Here is a 15,687-nt window from a genome sequence, read left to right on the forward strand (position 1 = left end):
CTGCCCCTCCCCTGCTCATGTGCGCACGCTCTCTTTCTCTCTCTCCCTCTCTCTCTCTCAAAATAAATAAAATTTTCCAAAAATAAAATTGAAATATAATTGAATAAAGCCTATAACTCTAAATGCTATTAAAGACCCCATGTGTCCTGATTCATAAAGAAATAGCAGCACACGTCTTTTGGGAGAAGGGAAGCCTTAGTTCGGGGTAATATCTTCTATTCAACAAGGGCTACCCTGCCTTTATCTACTTTACACATTGTGTATCTTTGAACACATTTGAAAGGAAGAAATTAAGGCTAAAAAAAAGCAAGAAAGAAAAAAAAATCCTGTAAATGCTCTAACACCTGGCTCAGACATTTTTCTACATGTATTGTGAAATTGAAATGTCCAGCCCGTGGTTTGCTCTTATATTTATATGGATTCTCTTTTACCCATTTTATGCATGAGAAAAGATGAGCAGGAGCATCATTGCACTTCCACAGAGATAATTATTAATTTGCAGAGGTGCATATGGAAGCTGTCTTTCAAAGATGAAGACATTTATGGGGCACATAGGGGGCTCAGTCAGTTAAGCATCTGACTCATCATTTCGGCTCAGGTCCTGAACCCAGGGTCATGGGATCGAGCCCCACACTGGGCTCCACACTGAGCATAGAGCTTGTTTAACATTCTCTCTCTCTCTCTCTCTCTCTCCCTCCCTCTGCCTCTCTCCCCCGCTCACACTCTCTCTCAAAAAAAAAAAGAAAAAACAAAGATGAAGACATCTTTCACCTTTCACCTAAACATTTACTTATTCAACAAATACCTACCAAAATGCACAGATAGTAAACTTATCCCTGAATACTTCTACATCTGGTTCTATACCACTAATGTGCCTGGATATATCAAATTATTGGAGTCACCTATTACTAACTATCTGATTCATTCTCAAGTCATCCTGAAAAATGCTTTCATCAGGACTCAACATAAACGCTCTTAGGTACAAAGTGCATGTGTGGTAAGATTCAAATAGACTGCAAGCCAGGCATTTGGCTTGTAGGCATTTACCTACATCAAAACTGCATTCACTCTGGACCTCAACAATTTTTGCGTCAAAACCCTCAGTACTGTTTAGAAACACTTGGTGCTAGGTTGTATCTGTCTGACCCCTAAATGTCTGTTAAACAACCAACTGAATCCCCGTACCTTAATAATGTCTCCAATACCGAAACCAGCTGAAGCTGCATTTGCACTCCATCCCCAAAGTCACCACTGCTCCCCGACAGGAATCTCTTGTTTTGTTTGAGTTCCCATAAATCCTGCACTATTGCTTCATTTGCTACGACTCTGGTGCTATTATCATTTGCTATTTTCAGTCACAGCATGGTCCACTTTTCCTTTTCCTTCTTTCTTGTCTGATCATTTTCTTTCTTCTTGGATCATTCACCAGCTCCCCTTGCTTTTTTCACTTAGTTGAGGGGGATGGAATGGCCCAGAAAGGAACATCTAGTGCTGAGTTTTAGGATTGTTTTACTTTATTATTTTTCACAACTGGAGGAATTTAATTTCTAATCAAAAAAAAAAAAAAGCAACGGAGTGTAACATGGCAAATTCAGATCATCCTTACACGTATTTGGGGCTTATGACTGTTTTTATTTTTAATTACAGATGGGGGGGGGCACCACAATTTTTTCTACCCTTAGGGTCTATCTCACAGGATACATTTATCTAAGATGAGTGAAAATATGGGTTAGAGCCTGAAGATGATTTTAAATTTGAAACAAATTGTTACGTCAGGAAATATAAGAATGTACCAAGAGCTGAAGTGAGAGCCAAGGGGAGTGGAAGTGATTACTGGAAAGTATGGAGGCACTTTGAAATCACAGTCCCCATTTGAAGTGATGCTTTTCAACTTTCAAGACCAACAGCACAAGTGTAAATTAGTTTATATGATAAGCTAGCACATATACACATTTATAAATTAAAACTGATCATTTGTTTCCTTCCATTTTGTCCTTTTAAAGGATTTACAACCTACTAAATTGACTTGATAACTCACTAAGGGGTTGTGATAGGTGATGCAAACAATGGGTCTGAAGCAGAAGAATGCAGTCTGTCAATGCAAAGATTTGTGTCATGGGGTTGAGAGAAGATGCTGCATAGGCGGTCAAATTTAAAAATGAAGGCTGGAAAATCCAAAGGAGGCCTAATACAGGCAGGGATATTTGTAGACAGTTCAGGTCAAACTGTAGACAGCTCAAAGTGATCTGAAAACCAGAAGCAAATGCATCGGATGTAGTATGAGGGGAATGAATGGTGAAGGCAGAACAGTGGCAGAAGCCAGTGTCCTCCAGGGACAGGGAGATGCTAGAATGAGAGGCGAAGGGCAAAGACACTCAGCCTGGGCAGAAGCACAGAAAACCGCCACCTGATGTGAATGGAGGAGGTAAGCAGAGAGGGAACAGCATTCCAGGGCAAAGCACATGAATGAGGCACTACAACATCACACACTAGGAGATCAAGGCATAGGCAAACAAGAAGTAGCATGTGATGTAATTTAATTATAATTCATTAACTTTTCCTGGAAACAGTTTTTGCTTCATTGATTACCGTTCAAACTTCACTGCATTGCTTTGTGAAAAAAGAACCTTATTCTCTTTCTGTTTTCTCTCTCTTAGAATGATGCACATCTTTAATTTGGAGCTGTATTTTTTACAATAATTAAAATAGTTATCATCAATTGAGCAAATGAGACACCATCAAAAAGAGAGATAAGCAACTGGCGACAGATCTCTAAAGTTGTGAATGCTATTTTTGTCACTTCTTATGTCAGAATATTTGCCTGTTAAGGAACAGATTGTCGTAACAGAGAATTCGTATATTAGATGGAAAAAAATGAGCAGATGGGCAGTGAAAAGTTTTTCTTCGTGCACATTTCCTAATAGTAAAATAAAGAGAATCCCTAAATATTGCATGTAAATAAAATGACTCAGCAAAGCAAATGCTTATATAATTACTTGCAGTACAAACAGCTACATTAAAACACACAATTACACACATGGGAATTGTGGGGAATTTACTTCCTCTCTTGATTTTTTCTGAAAAATGTTTATAATATGAAATATTAGTGCATTTACTGGGGTTAGGAAACACCAGTTAGAATTCAACTTTCCAGGGCGCTTGGTCATGATCTCACAGTTTGTGAGCTTGAGCCCCACATCTGGCTTGCTGTTGTCAGCTCAGAACCTTCTTTATCCTCTGTCCCCCTCTTTCTCTGTCCTTCCCCCACTCATGCTTTCTCTCAAAAACAAACAAACAAAAAAAACATTAAAAAAAAAGAATTCAAACTTCCTGGTCTAGAATTCATCAGCACATTCAAGCTCTCCCTTGGTTCTGACTGCAACCCCCTCTGTTAAACTTTACCTTTACTACTACGGGCGCTGGTCAATGGGGATGCAGTGTTTCCTTTGAAATAGGTACCTAAGAATACCACTGCCACAGGTACTTAAAGCAGGCAAGAATTAGGTACCTTAGGGGAAATGGGAATAAATGGAGAAGGTTAGACTTCACTACTCAGGAGTCCAGTAAGTTACAGAACCCACAAAGATCTGTGCAGGCAAAGTGCACAGTCATGAGAGGATAACTATGTGCCACGGATGCAGAAATCATAGTCTGAATTCTTGAACTGCTCAACAACCGGCAAATAATGATAACAATTTTCTGAGATACTAAGTAGAGAACTGGCCACATGGTATCCTTCAGAAAATGTCTCTCGGGGCGCCTGGGTGGCTCAGTTGGTCAACCGTCCAACTTCAGCTCAGGTCATGATCTCATGGTTCGTGAGTTCGAGCCCCACATCGGGCTCTGTGCTGACAGCTCTAAGCCTGGAGCCTGCTTCAGATTCTGTGTCTCCCTCTCTCTCTCTCTGCCCTCCCCCACTCTTGCTCTGTCTCTCTCTCAAAAATAAATAAACATTAAAAAATTTTTTAAAAAAGAAGAAAACATCTCTCAACTTGGTGTGTTTACTGTGCTATAGAGGTGACCAGAAATAGAGAATAGGGATGCATTCTGATTCTCACAGGAAGCCGGGCTTGTGTTGCTGGAACATAACATTCAGGGGTGAAGGGTATTAAATGGCTTGGAGTATTTGGACAAAGCCAACTGCCCGCCGAAAGACCTACAGAGCCAGACTGAGAAATGTTGTCTTAGATTATACAGATAATGATACAACTAACGGATACATAGGTCAAAGATACCATGTTTACCTGTTCCCTACTTAAGAGAAAAAGCATACCAAGAGAGAGATTTCTTGGTCAAAGTTACTAATTCTCAAAAGTGGCAGCTAAGTCAGTGTCTTCTGGGATTCACCTCCTTTCCCATTACTGTAGCCAAGGAGCAGAGTACAGCTGTGCCATGTACTGACTGGAGAGGACTTCCCCGGAAAAAAGAGGGGGCTGGGGAGGAGTAGGGCAGGTGAACAGACCAGGAATAGGTGAAGGCTGGTCTCTTTTTTACCTATCAGGAAAGGACACCTGTTTCTGATAAAGCCAGTGAATCATAATCTCAATTCTGGGAAAGTCAAGCATGAAAGACATGGGTGAGTGTTATCCATAGGCCAAAGAGGAGCACAGACGATACAAAGAAAGAGATCTTTCAAAATCTAGTTAGTAAGAAGCTACGTAGAGGCACCTGTTTGCCTCTGCCAGTCAGGCATCACATTTCGGCTCAGGTCACGATCTCATGGTTCATGAGTTTGAGCCTGCATCGTGTGAACTGGAGCCCCGCTTCACGTGAGCTGGAGCCCGGCTCTGGACTCCACGCTCTATTTCCCTCTCTCTCTCTCTGCACCTGGTGGGATTCTCTCTCCCTCCCTCTCTCTCTCTCCCCCTCACTCACTTGCATTCTATCAATAAATTAAATAAATAAATAAGTTTTTAAAGAAGCTGTTTATAGAATCTGTCACCCCACAGAAACTCCATATCAAAAAAAAAAAAGTTTCCATTCCCTTCAATATAATATCATGTTTGAAGGAACTACTGTTAAAATTTTTACATATATTATTTCTGAGCCTCAAAAAAAAAATCCTTCACATAATACAAGTCCAACTTGTTACCTAATCTGGGATTTAGCCGGGGTGGCTCAGATGGTTACGCATCCGACTTCCACTCAGGTCTTGATCTCACAGTCTGTGAGTTCGAGCCCAGGTAGCGCTCTGTGCTGACAGCTCAGAGCCTGGAGCCTGCTTTGGATCATGTGTCTCCCTAGCTCTCTGCCCCTCCCCACTCATGCTTTCTCTCTCTCTCTCTCTCTCTCTCTCTCTCTCTCTCTCTCTCAAAAATAAACAAAAAAAACTTGACACAAATGCTTAGAGCAGCATTATTCACAGTAGAGAAAAAAATAAAAATAAGTAAAAACAAAACAAGTCTGGTTGACATCAAAACGGGAACCATTTTCTCTCTACTACCTCATCCTAGTCATCCACATCCTGTCTCTTCTTCCTGTTATAGTTTATCCCTTTTATATACTTATGTAAGTATTTACACAGGTGCACCCATGCATATGCTTGAAGAAACTCGGGAGATTTTTGTTTGTTATACCATCACCACACCAGGGAAGACCTAAATCTCTGGATCTGAGTGAGAATCACCAGCTGGTAGGCATTAATCATCCTGTTGTAAAGCTGCACTGGCTCACTTTCACCACAAGGGTGCGCCGAAGTAGCAATTTACCAGGCTGGACATTAAGAGTTAATAGTTTCTCCAAAAGGTTAATTCCCTTTCAAGGAATAGATCTATTCAGTGGGACATTATCGTTTAATACAAAAATTCTTAACGACAGGGCTTGTGACATTAGTTGATGATTAACTGGTTTTGGTGAGTTCTTATGTCTTTTGACGATTTCCACTACCAAAAAGACAGCTTCTGAGTATAATGGATTTGCACTATTAATCTGCCCACCTGTGATAATTTTAACTACACCTATATGAGAAATAAATCAATTCTGGTGAATGGCAGTACACTAGTATTCAGTTTCAGAATGGTTGTATAATAACTCTAATTGCCTTGCCATTGATTTTTTTTTTCCTTCTGAGATGTTTTACCCATCTGACTTATTAGGCTGAAAATTATTTTTAGTTTTCAACAATAGTATGGCTGCTCTAATATAAAAGTAGATCTAACATTATGTGTACCATGTTTAAATTTAATAGATGTTTGCAATACTTAGAAATCACCTGCCTAAAACCTATATATGTGTGTATGTGTGGAATATGTAGGTGTAAGTATCTGATAAAAATAAACCAATGTCTGGAAAAGTAAGTAGTGTTTATATCCTGCCTCAAAGATGATAGCATCATTTTAAAAAATTATATTTATTTTGAGAGAGAGAGAGAGAACAAGGGAGGAGGAGAGAGAGAATCTCAAGCAGGCCCGCACTATCAGTGCAGAGCCCGATGCGGGGGCGGAACCCACAAACCATGAGATCATGACCTGAGCGGAAATCAAGAGTCCAACCCTTAGTTGACTGAGTCACCCAGACACCCCAAAGATGATAGCATTATTTAATGGAGCTATCAAGTTTTCTTATATTCAAGTTTTGCCTGAAAAGCAAATGAGAAGCACTTGTGTTAAAATATTTTTTTTACCCTATTCATAACCTACAAAATTGCATAAATCTGGGGCTCTTTTCAAGGTCAACATGGGCTGTGCAGTCCACAGTCTTTACAGCCATGGGATACACTGCTAATCTTATTTCATTATTCCCAGTGACAGTAACATCTTTATACTCTTTAGTTGGTATCAAAAAGGCAAGGGCTTCACAAAGACAAGGAGAATTTATTCCTTCGACAACTGAGTGCCTTCTTTGACACAGTGGTATGAGAAACAGATACGGTGCCCCCATCATCAAGAAATGTGTGATTATTTCAACATCTACCTAGTCATAAAACGCAAAAACAAACAAACAAAAAAGGAAACTTATCCAAGTAGCATAAAATATCTATCATTGAAAATGTTTTGTACTCATAAACTCTCAAGGATAAACTAGTTATAATTTCATAATACCATCATTGAATTCAATATTAGAGAATGTCTACAAAATTATTTGAAGCTGGAATAATTTTAAGGTTTTTTTTTCTATCTCTATCTGATATCCAGAACAATTGTTTATTTAAGACACTGTAGGAGTGCCTGGGTGGCTCAGTTGGTTAAGTGTCCAACTTCAGCTCAGGTCATGTCTCAAGGTATGTGAGTTCAAGCCCCATGCTGGGCTCTGTGCTGATAGCTCAGAGCCTGGAGCCTGCTTTGGATTCTGTGCCTCTCTCTCTCCCTCCCTCCCTCCCTCCCTCCCTCTCTCTCTCTCTCTCTCTCTCTCTCTGCCCCACCCCTGACTGCACTCTGTCTCTGTCTCTCAAAAATGAATAAACATTAAAAAAAATTTTTAAAGCCACTGTAGTTTATAATAATGAAATAAAAAAATGTTCCCTGCATAAACAAGGCAGGAACCTATATTCATTTGCTATGTTACTTTTTTTTGAAATTTCTTTGCATTACTTCAAAGAAGATGGCTTATCAGCATAATATTAACTTCTAGGTCCCAGAGAACATTTTCCTCAACACTTAGCTTCAGTAACACCCTATCCATGCACTTGAATCTGTGGCAGGGAAGGAGAGAATTGAAAATAGTAAAAGGGATTGAGAAGAGACAGAAGCATACACTTTTTATTGTATTATAGTGAATCATGATTGGATAGTACTTTTTACTAGAAAATCCGATTTAAGTTTCAGAGTTTTAAATCTAATACTTCCCATCAATTTTTAATTTTTTCCTTTCTCCAGATTTTTATCTAAATTCCAGTTAACATACAGTGTAATATCAGTTTTAGGTGTAGAATTTAGTGATTCATCACTTACATACAGCACCCAGTGCTCATACAACAAGTGCCCTTTTTTCCTTTTTTTTATTTTTAGAGAGAGAGAGTGCAAGTAGGGAGAAAGGCACCGAGGGAAAGACAGAGAGAAAGAGAATCCACACTGTGAGTGTGGAGCCTGGCAAGGGGCTGGATCCCACGATCCTGGGATCATGACCTGTGCTGAAATCAAGAGTCGGAGGCTCAACTGACTGAACCACCCAGGCACCCCAACCTTTCTAACATATTTTTAAACACTGTTCTCACGTTCTAAAAACACTAAAATAAATGGTATCCTCTTTTTGGAAAATATTTTCAAATGAGGTTTGTAAAGGTTTTTCACCTTTGCCTTGATGACATGAGATCTCAACTTCTAACTATCATACATGTTTCAAAAGCTATATGTAAGTGTAATGCCAGACTAGGGCTCATACAAAAATCCAGCAGATCCTATGCTACCTGGGGTGCCATATATCAAAACATTTATTTAGGGCAACACACATTCCCATCCCGTATACTTCTCTATGGTTGAGTTAAACCCAGCTAGATACGACAGAGGCAAATGTGTAAAATGATCACACAAAGTGTCGATGACTGCTAGAAGCCTAATTTACTCTCCAGCTTTTCTTGTTCAAGGATATTTGAAGGCTGTATAAAGATACAGGGGCCATGGTTTAACCCAAGTAAATTAAATCCTAACTAAAACTTGAGGCACTGTGATAGGGAAGGGAAAAATATTTGGAGAGCAAAGCCTCTCTGGCACTAATCACGGAAGTACGTAGGTAGCTCTCTTTTTCAATAGTAAGATTGAGCAAATCCTATTAAACGCTGTCTCAGACTATAGGACCATAAGACGGGTAACACTGATCTTCACATGATTATTCATGTTTACAATAAAGATACAGAAAAAAACCATGAATAAGCAAAAGGGATATATAGCAAAGTCATCACGTTCTGAACAAGAATAAATGCAATTGGGGTATAGCCGTATGTGTGGTGCAGCAGCTTAAAATCCCATAACTAAGGAGCTGCTCATTCATCACATGGTTCAGATTACTGCAAAATTTTTAACAAAAATGGAGTGCAGTGAAGATTTGCTGACACTGATAATATTTTATGGACTTTCTCCTTTGATTACTATTTTAAATTCCTGGAAATATGAAGTCCAATGACTATAGATCCTTTTCATTATTGCTCTTATCATCATCATTATGATTATTTATAGAAGAATTTTCTGGATCAGAGTGGAGCAGGAATATTTTTAGCTCTATTCTATGCTTATCAGCCAATCTGCCTTTGTAACAGCAGGATACATTCTCTATGTTTGGACATTTCTGGTGCAAACCAATTTACTCACTTTGGTTACTATCTCTTATGTCTCCAGCACAGTGACGGCCCCATACACACCAATAACACAGGAGTTATTCTTTGAGTTTGAAAAAACCTGAAATGTAGCCCCCTCATTTTGTATCTGAGTAAACTGTAGCCTAAGCCAAAAAGTGGTTAAATTAATTGTTTAGAACTCTTAAATTTTAGTGTAGTATTATTTTTTCACACCAGAATGGCTACAAATTTTTCTCATTAGTCTCATAAGTTGACAAGAATTCTAGAAAATTTTACATACATATCATGAGAAACTGGTGCAAGTTAAAATGTCCTATTCAGAAGTGGAAACACCAAACCAATAGGTATTTATAAAAAGAACAGAACAAAAATTATGCTAATTAAAGCTAAGGTTAAGTATTCTAGGTCTCACAGAATAAAGATGTACCTTTTCAATTCTCAGAGTAGGAATGCACAATACATTCCGCATGATACATTATTTTTCTATAGTACATCCCTACAAATGGATGTTCAATTCATATTGAAAACACATTCCTTAAAGAGAGCCAGTTTTAAAATTTTTTCAAAAAATTAATCTGAAAGTAACTTAACAGACTCAAACTTTGGAAAGAGCAAATAAAAAGAATGGAATTCTCATAAACTTCCATGAAGCAGGAGACCTTTTAAACATGGAAACCCTGGCCTGCTTTCATGCCTCCCTTCTGCCCAGTGAAACCTCAGATAAAACTTGCACTGTGGACTTCCAGGGATGCTGATGTCTAGAATGTGACATAAAAGAATGCATGAAAAGTTATTACTATTCCTATCTCCCAACACAGAGGCATCGGGGCGGGCAGAGGAGATTATATCCATAATTGTAACTAAGGCAATGACAGATCTATGGGAATCGTCCTGCTTATTCTTCTACCTGGAACATGAGTAGTGATTGGATAAAGGATAAATAAAATTATTCCAAACTTGACCATGTACCAAGCACTTTACACATATGAACTGATTTATTTCGCCACACCATGCATATTGTTATCGCCCTTGAAACAGGAGGAGGAAAAAAAAGTAAATAATTTGCCAAAACTGATACAGATAGGAAGTGCTAGATTTGAAATCTGAAACTGAGTTTGTCTGGCTTCTAGCCTATTTTTTTTTTTAGCTACAGCATATGTTCTCCACTCTGAATTAAATGAATGTAATTATTGGCAGCTATGTATGTGAATAATACATGTAGGTTTACTGTATCACACTACAAGTTGTGTGTGTGTGCGTGTGTGTGTGTGTGTGTACACATTTATATGCAGACTGTTCTCTCTATTGAAAACACCAACTTTTCCCCTTAGTTCCCAGATTTCTACCAGTTCCTCCTATTTTACATGTAGAAGAAAGAGTTTGAAATTTAACCCTTTAATTGGACCCTAACTTAAGAAATATTACTGGAAGGGCAGCTGTGCTTAGCCTGTGATAAAACACAAGTGACAAAAGATAACGGAAGACGAGTGACATATTTCCAAAGGTAAAGTGCGGGCAGAAGTTGGGAAGAACTAAGTACTAGAAGACTAGACATCTCACAATTATTTCTTATAATGTTACGTCATTAATTTTGGAGTAAACTTCCAAATTACTAAGCACACTTAACATTCAATTTTCAGTACAAAGATTTATCTTCAATTCAAATGTAAGTGATATTTGAACGAGCCATTCCTCCTCTCCATTCTGTTCATACAGATAATCAAGAGTTGACTATAGTCAAATATAAGGAAGGAAATACATTTAATGCAGCAGTAATAGTTCATACATATGCAAGGATAAATGCAGAAAAAAAGCAAAAACCTAAAAGACACTAGAATTCCCCAATGACTGAACAAAATAATTATGATAGCCTTTACATATTCCTAAAATGTGTCATTTTATGTGGATTTTTTAAAAAGAGCTCATGAGTAGGACACATACCCTCCAATTTTATCTATAATCAGGTCAGATTGTGATAACAGTTAAGTTGTATAATGCCTAGATATTTCAAGGAATGACAATACCGCAGATAGATAAAAACAAATAGCATTCAAAAGTTAATCCAATATTAAAGGACCACCATTTCCTGCAGAGTGAAAACATAGAAAGATTTGCAAAAAAGGCAAAGTAAATAAAATGATCACTAAATCTATTGATAATATTATTAAAACAATATGAAACGCTTTAATGATTAGTTGTATAAGTATGATTTCTTGGCCATGTAGCAAAAGGGAGAAAAAAGGTCAATAAACATAATCATGCATGCGCTATGACTAATGTGTTAGAAGTAGAAAAAAATCTTAATGGGAACCATTGTAATTGCAATTGGTATCTAGCTAATTCTACCAATGACTAGCCAATTCTAGCATTAGTCTTGAGAATTAAACACTGACCCAACAGTGTAGGGCCCTAGTACCACTAAACCATTCCATTTCAAATTGCATTTAGTTTTATGCCCTGTTAGTTGAACATTTATATTAAATTTTAACATTAGACTTAATTTATTATAGAGTGATATGCACAGTTTTGCTGGCATTGCAGTGGTTCTTTTTGTTCTATGATGTATTATTACTCTATAAAATGGAAATCTTTCCTAATTAGGATTCAATTAAGAGAAAGCAGGAGGTAAAAGATTATGCCAAAAAGAATCTTCATGATATTAGTGAAGGGTGAAAATATCTTAGATGTGGAAATTAAAAATAAACTTGGGAAAGGATCTTCAAATAGGATGTTCTCAAGAGGGAATGGATGATGTTTCAGTGCTACTTATACGTCCAAAGTTGGTATTTCCACCCCAAAATGCATACAATATCTTCATAATGTTAATGCAAAATAATACATGTTGGAAACATGTTTACCAATTTATTGGAAGTGTCTAGCAAGAATCATGGCAAGGGATCACATTCCCTACATTTCATCTAAGAAAACGGTGAGAGTTAGGTCTACATCATGTTTCCGTTTCAATTAAAGGTGTCTAATAAATACACTTCAAAGATTAAATCATATTAAATTGCTTTTGGCACCTAAACAGATTTGGCTGCCACACTACTACTGACAATGAAGCCACTTTTTTGTTGACACGTTTGTTTCCATTTCACAACTGAACTTATGCATTCCTACCATACGAAGTTCTATCAAGTTCAGGTAGCTATTTCATGAAAATGCATTATCTTAAGGGTACACAGTTAGTGATATTAGTAGATCGATGTATATTTTTTCCTGTTAATATCCAATATCCAAAGATAAAACCCTGGCTTAGGAGACAAGCAAAATGAGTATGTTCAGTAATATTAGTCTACATAAAAATATTTTAAGAAGCTAGGCCATTGCCATTAGTCATGATAAGAATGTCTCCTAGGATATGTAAGTCAAAAGAAAGTTTATGTGGCAGAATTATGTAAGGAAACTTACAGTAGTGCCTGCCCACAAACCATGCAATTTGGAAACAGCCAAGAAACAAAACCATAGAGAAGGAGAGATAAATACAACATGTATTAGGGGTTATTATGCAACTACAAAGATTCAATATGACCCTGGAAATATAGCAAAAAATAGTTATGGAAAAGAAGCTATTTCTTATGCTCAGTAGCTAATTTTCAAACATATGTACCTGTATTTGAAACTTTGAGCATTTCACACATTTTTCTGTATCTGAAAAAAAAATGGATCCAGACTGATATTGTGTATCAATATAGCTGAAAACAGTCAATAAAAAGGTAGCCAAAAGCAAAGTTCAATAAGAATTCTAAAAAAGGATATTATTTTTGATTGCTGATAAAACACTTCTGATGTATACTTTGCTCATATTGGAAAAGAATAATTTACTGTTCAATTTTCCCAGAAAGGACGAAATATCTATAAGATGATTTCATAAAATGTTTGATTAAATAAAAGCTAGATTACAATGTCTAGGTCAAACTGTATATATAATTAGAAACTTTAGAAATAATATATAACTCCATTTTGAAAATATTTCAATATCTAACAATTAATTAAATCTATTTTCCACATAATTTACGATATACATAATTGTCTATTTTCATTTTAAAATGTTCAAGGGCATTGGATCTATGAAAACAACACATATATTTTAATCCTCTGCTCTGGAAAATTAAGAAATGCATACTCTTCAGGACAAATGTATTTAATATAAGGTGACACAAGAAAAGTACATCAAATTTTCTTATCCATGTGAATATAAGTATTAAATGGAAATACTTATAATACACAATATGATTTGAAAGGAAGGAATGTTAAGACTATAGTGGTAGTACAAAAGTTCATATGACCCAGTCCATATATCATATATTTATGATCTGAATATATATTATGTATTGAATATGTAACACAAATATATCTTTCCATTTGTGGGCATTTGACTGGGACTACCACATTTTATGTATATTTAAAGAAAACAAAATGAGAGTGCTAGAGACAGATTTAAATTATATGCAACAGACTTAGTGCATATACGACCAAAACAGAATCAGTAATAATAATAGTTTACATGTTGGGTGTGACCATGATATGGTCTAATTTATATTAAAGATAGACTATTTATAAATATTTAAACCATTTTCAACAAACATACATAATATCAAATTCCAAAATGCATGCCTTTCTATTTTCTGTCTTTTTTTTTTTTTAACTTACTGCTTTGTAAGTTCTCTTTTGTCCAGCATGTTTCCGAATTTGTTCTCCATTTGGCCCTGTTTCCACATGCATCGAATAGATAATGTCAAAGAAATCTTCAACCACAGCTACCCGCCGCAAAGACAGCTTCTCATCTACCCCTACACCATCCTGGAAACAAAACCAAAAAATAAATAAATAAATAAATAAATAAATAAATAAATAAATAAAAGAAAGACACAAAATTAATACAGAAATATATATTCACCACAAAGAGGTAATTAAACAAAAACATTTTGATAAACTGAGCCAAATCATCTGATAGGAAACTTTAAAAACTTGTGAGTGAATATTGCATAATTTCACACATTTACATATAGAACTTTAAGAAATATGAAAAAAGATATTTGGCATAGTGATCATGCTTACCCATAAATAACATCTTTTAAGTTTTATAATGACTTATTTGTTGCCATCAGCATAACACTCTTAAAGTATTCTAAAACATATTTTAAGGCTTAGTAATTTTTACTACAATAATTTCATTCTAAATATTGATTCATTCATCCAATCAATTTTATTGAGTTGCTGGGTACTGGAAGCTGTTATTAGAGAAATAAAAGAAATAATATGGAATCCCTAACCTTAAACACCATATAATTTAAGATTAGACTAAGGGGCAATAAGTGTTCAAGTTAAAAATGGAAGCTCTAGAGATAGTCCAGGTGTGAACTTTGGACCCTCCACTCAGAAATTGTATGTTTTGTGCAAATCACTGAAATTCCCCTAAATTTCACTCTTCTCAAATTTCAGTTTTCTCAATTGGAAAACAGAGATAATAGAGGCTGCTTCAGAGAATTGTAATCAAATGAAATAACATAGGAAAAGGATGTGACCCAATTGGTTGGCATATAGTGAACACTTGACAAATAGCAGCTCTTGTCATTTTAATGATTGGGATAAAAATGTAAACAACATACTATAGGAGTTGAAAGAATAAAGGTATCACCTCCGACTGAGGTAGCTTCTTGGAAGAAACAGAATTTGAAGTGAGTGGGAATTCACACAGGGTAAAAGCCATGGTGGTACAAAGTGTAGCAAAAAGCTCCCATAAATGATGAGAAATAAGAAATTCATAAGAAAAGAATAAGAAATTAGGAATTAGACAAGAAAACATTTAATCTTATATGAAAGCGTTTCCTATTTGCAAACACAGACATGCACACATGTGCATACACACACAATGTTCTTATGTGGACCCCGAGGCATAATCTGAAATAACATGATGTAGGCATTAATTTGGTATACAGCATAAGAGAGTGATTAATCTGAGCTAAATTATTATGCGGTCAATGAGTCAAATGGCATATTTAAATAACTATATGTATATATTTAAATAACTACATATATATTCAAATACATATATATTCAAATATATGTGGATTGTGTATTTCACCTCTGTTAAATTTGAAGCACTCCTCCACAGTTACCTAGAATGCAGGTGATTCCTCATTAGGTTTATATCTTTCTCACTTCTCTCCTTTAACATCTTAAGCCATCTCTTCTTCTATACTGGGTCTCATGGATAATCCCATAATCCCTTATTGTCTTGTGATACAAGACCAGCATATGTAGTGAAAGTACAGAGAAACCGCATGAAGCATGGCCGTAACTACCCCGAAAAACTGAGGTAGCTTAGAGTACAGTGCCTGGGAAGCACCATTTCAGATGCCCATCCCCCAATCACTCCAACCTACACCCACTCCTCAGAGAACATCCATTGTTCCTAGGCTAGATATCCAAATTTTAGCTCTTCCCACCAGCAA

The 15,687-nt window shown here is 36.4% G+C and overlaps 1 protein-coding gene across 5 annotated transcripts in view; it reads right to left on the bottom strand.

Annotated features, from left to right (window-relative positions):
- Positions 1-15,687, bottom strand: part of NOL4 (nucleolar protein 4) — a 413,504-nt gene that overhangs the window by 309,214 nt on the left and 88,603 nt on the right. For 3 of the 5 annotated variants that reach the window (XM_027068730.2, XM_027068731.2, XM_027068729.2), the window contains exon 2: positions 13,883-14,032. In XM_027068730.2, coding sequence (XP_026924531.1) covers positions 13,883-14,032 — 150 coding nt within the window. Of the gene's footprint in view, positions 1-12,839; positions 12,903-13,882; positions 14,033-15,687 lie in introns of those variants that run through there. The other 2 variants (XM_053206588.1, XM_027068732.2) reach the window with 2 other exon arrangements.

This window comes from Acinonyx jubatus, chromosome D3 (assembly GCF_027475565.1).
Source record: "Acinonyx jubatus isolate Ajub_Pintada_27869175 chromosome D3, VMU_Ajub_asm_v1.0, whole genome shotgun sequence".
Classification (NCBI taxonomy): Eukaryota; Metazoa; Chordata; class Mammalia; order Carnivora; family Felidae; genus Acinonyx; species Acinonyx jubatus.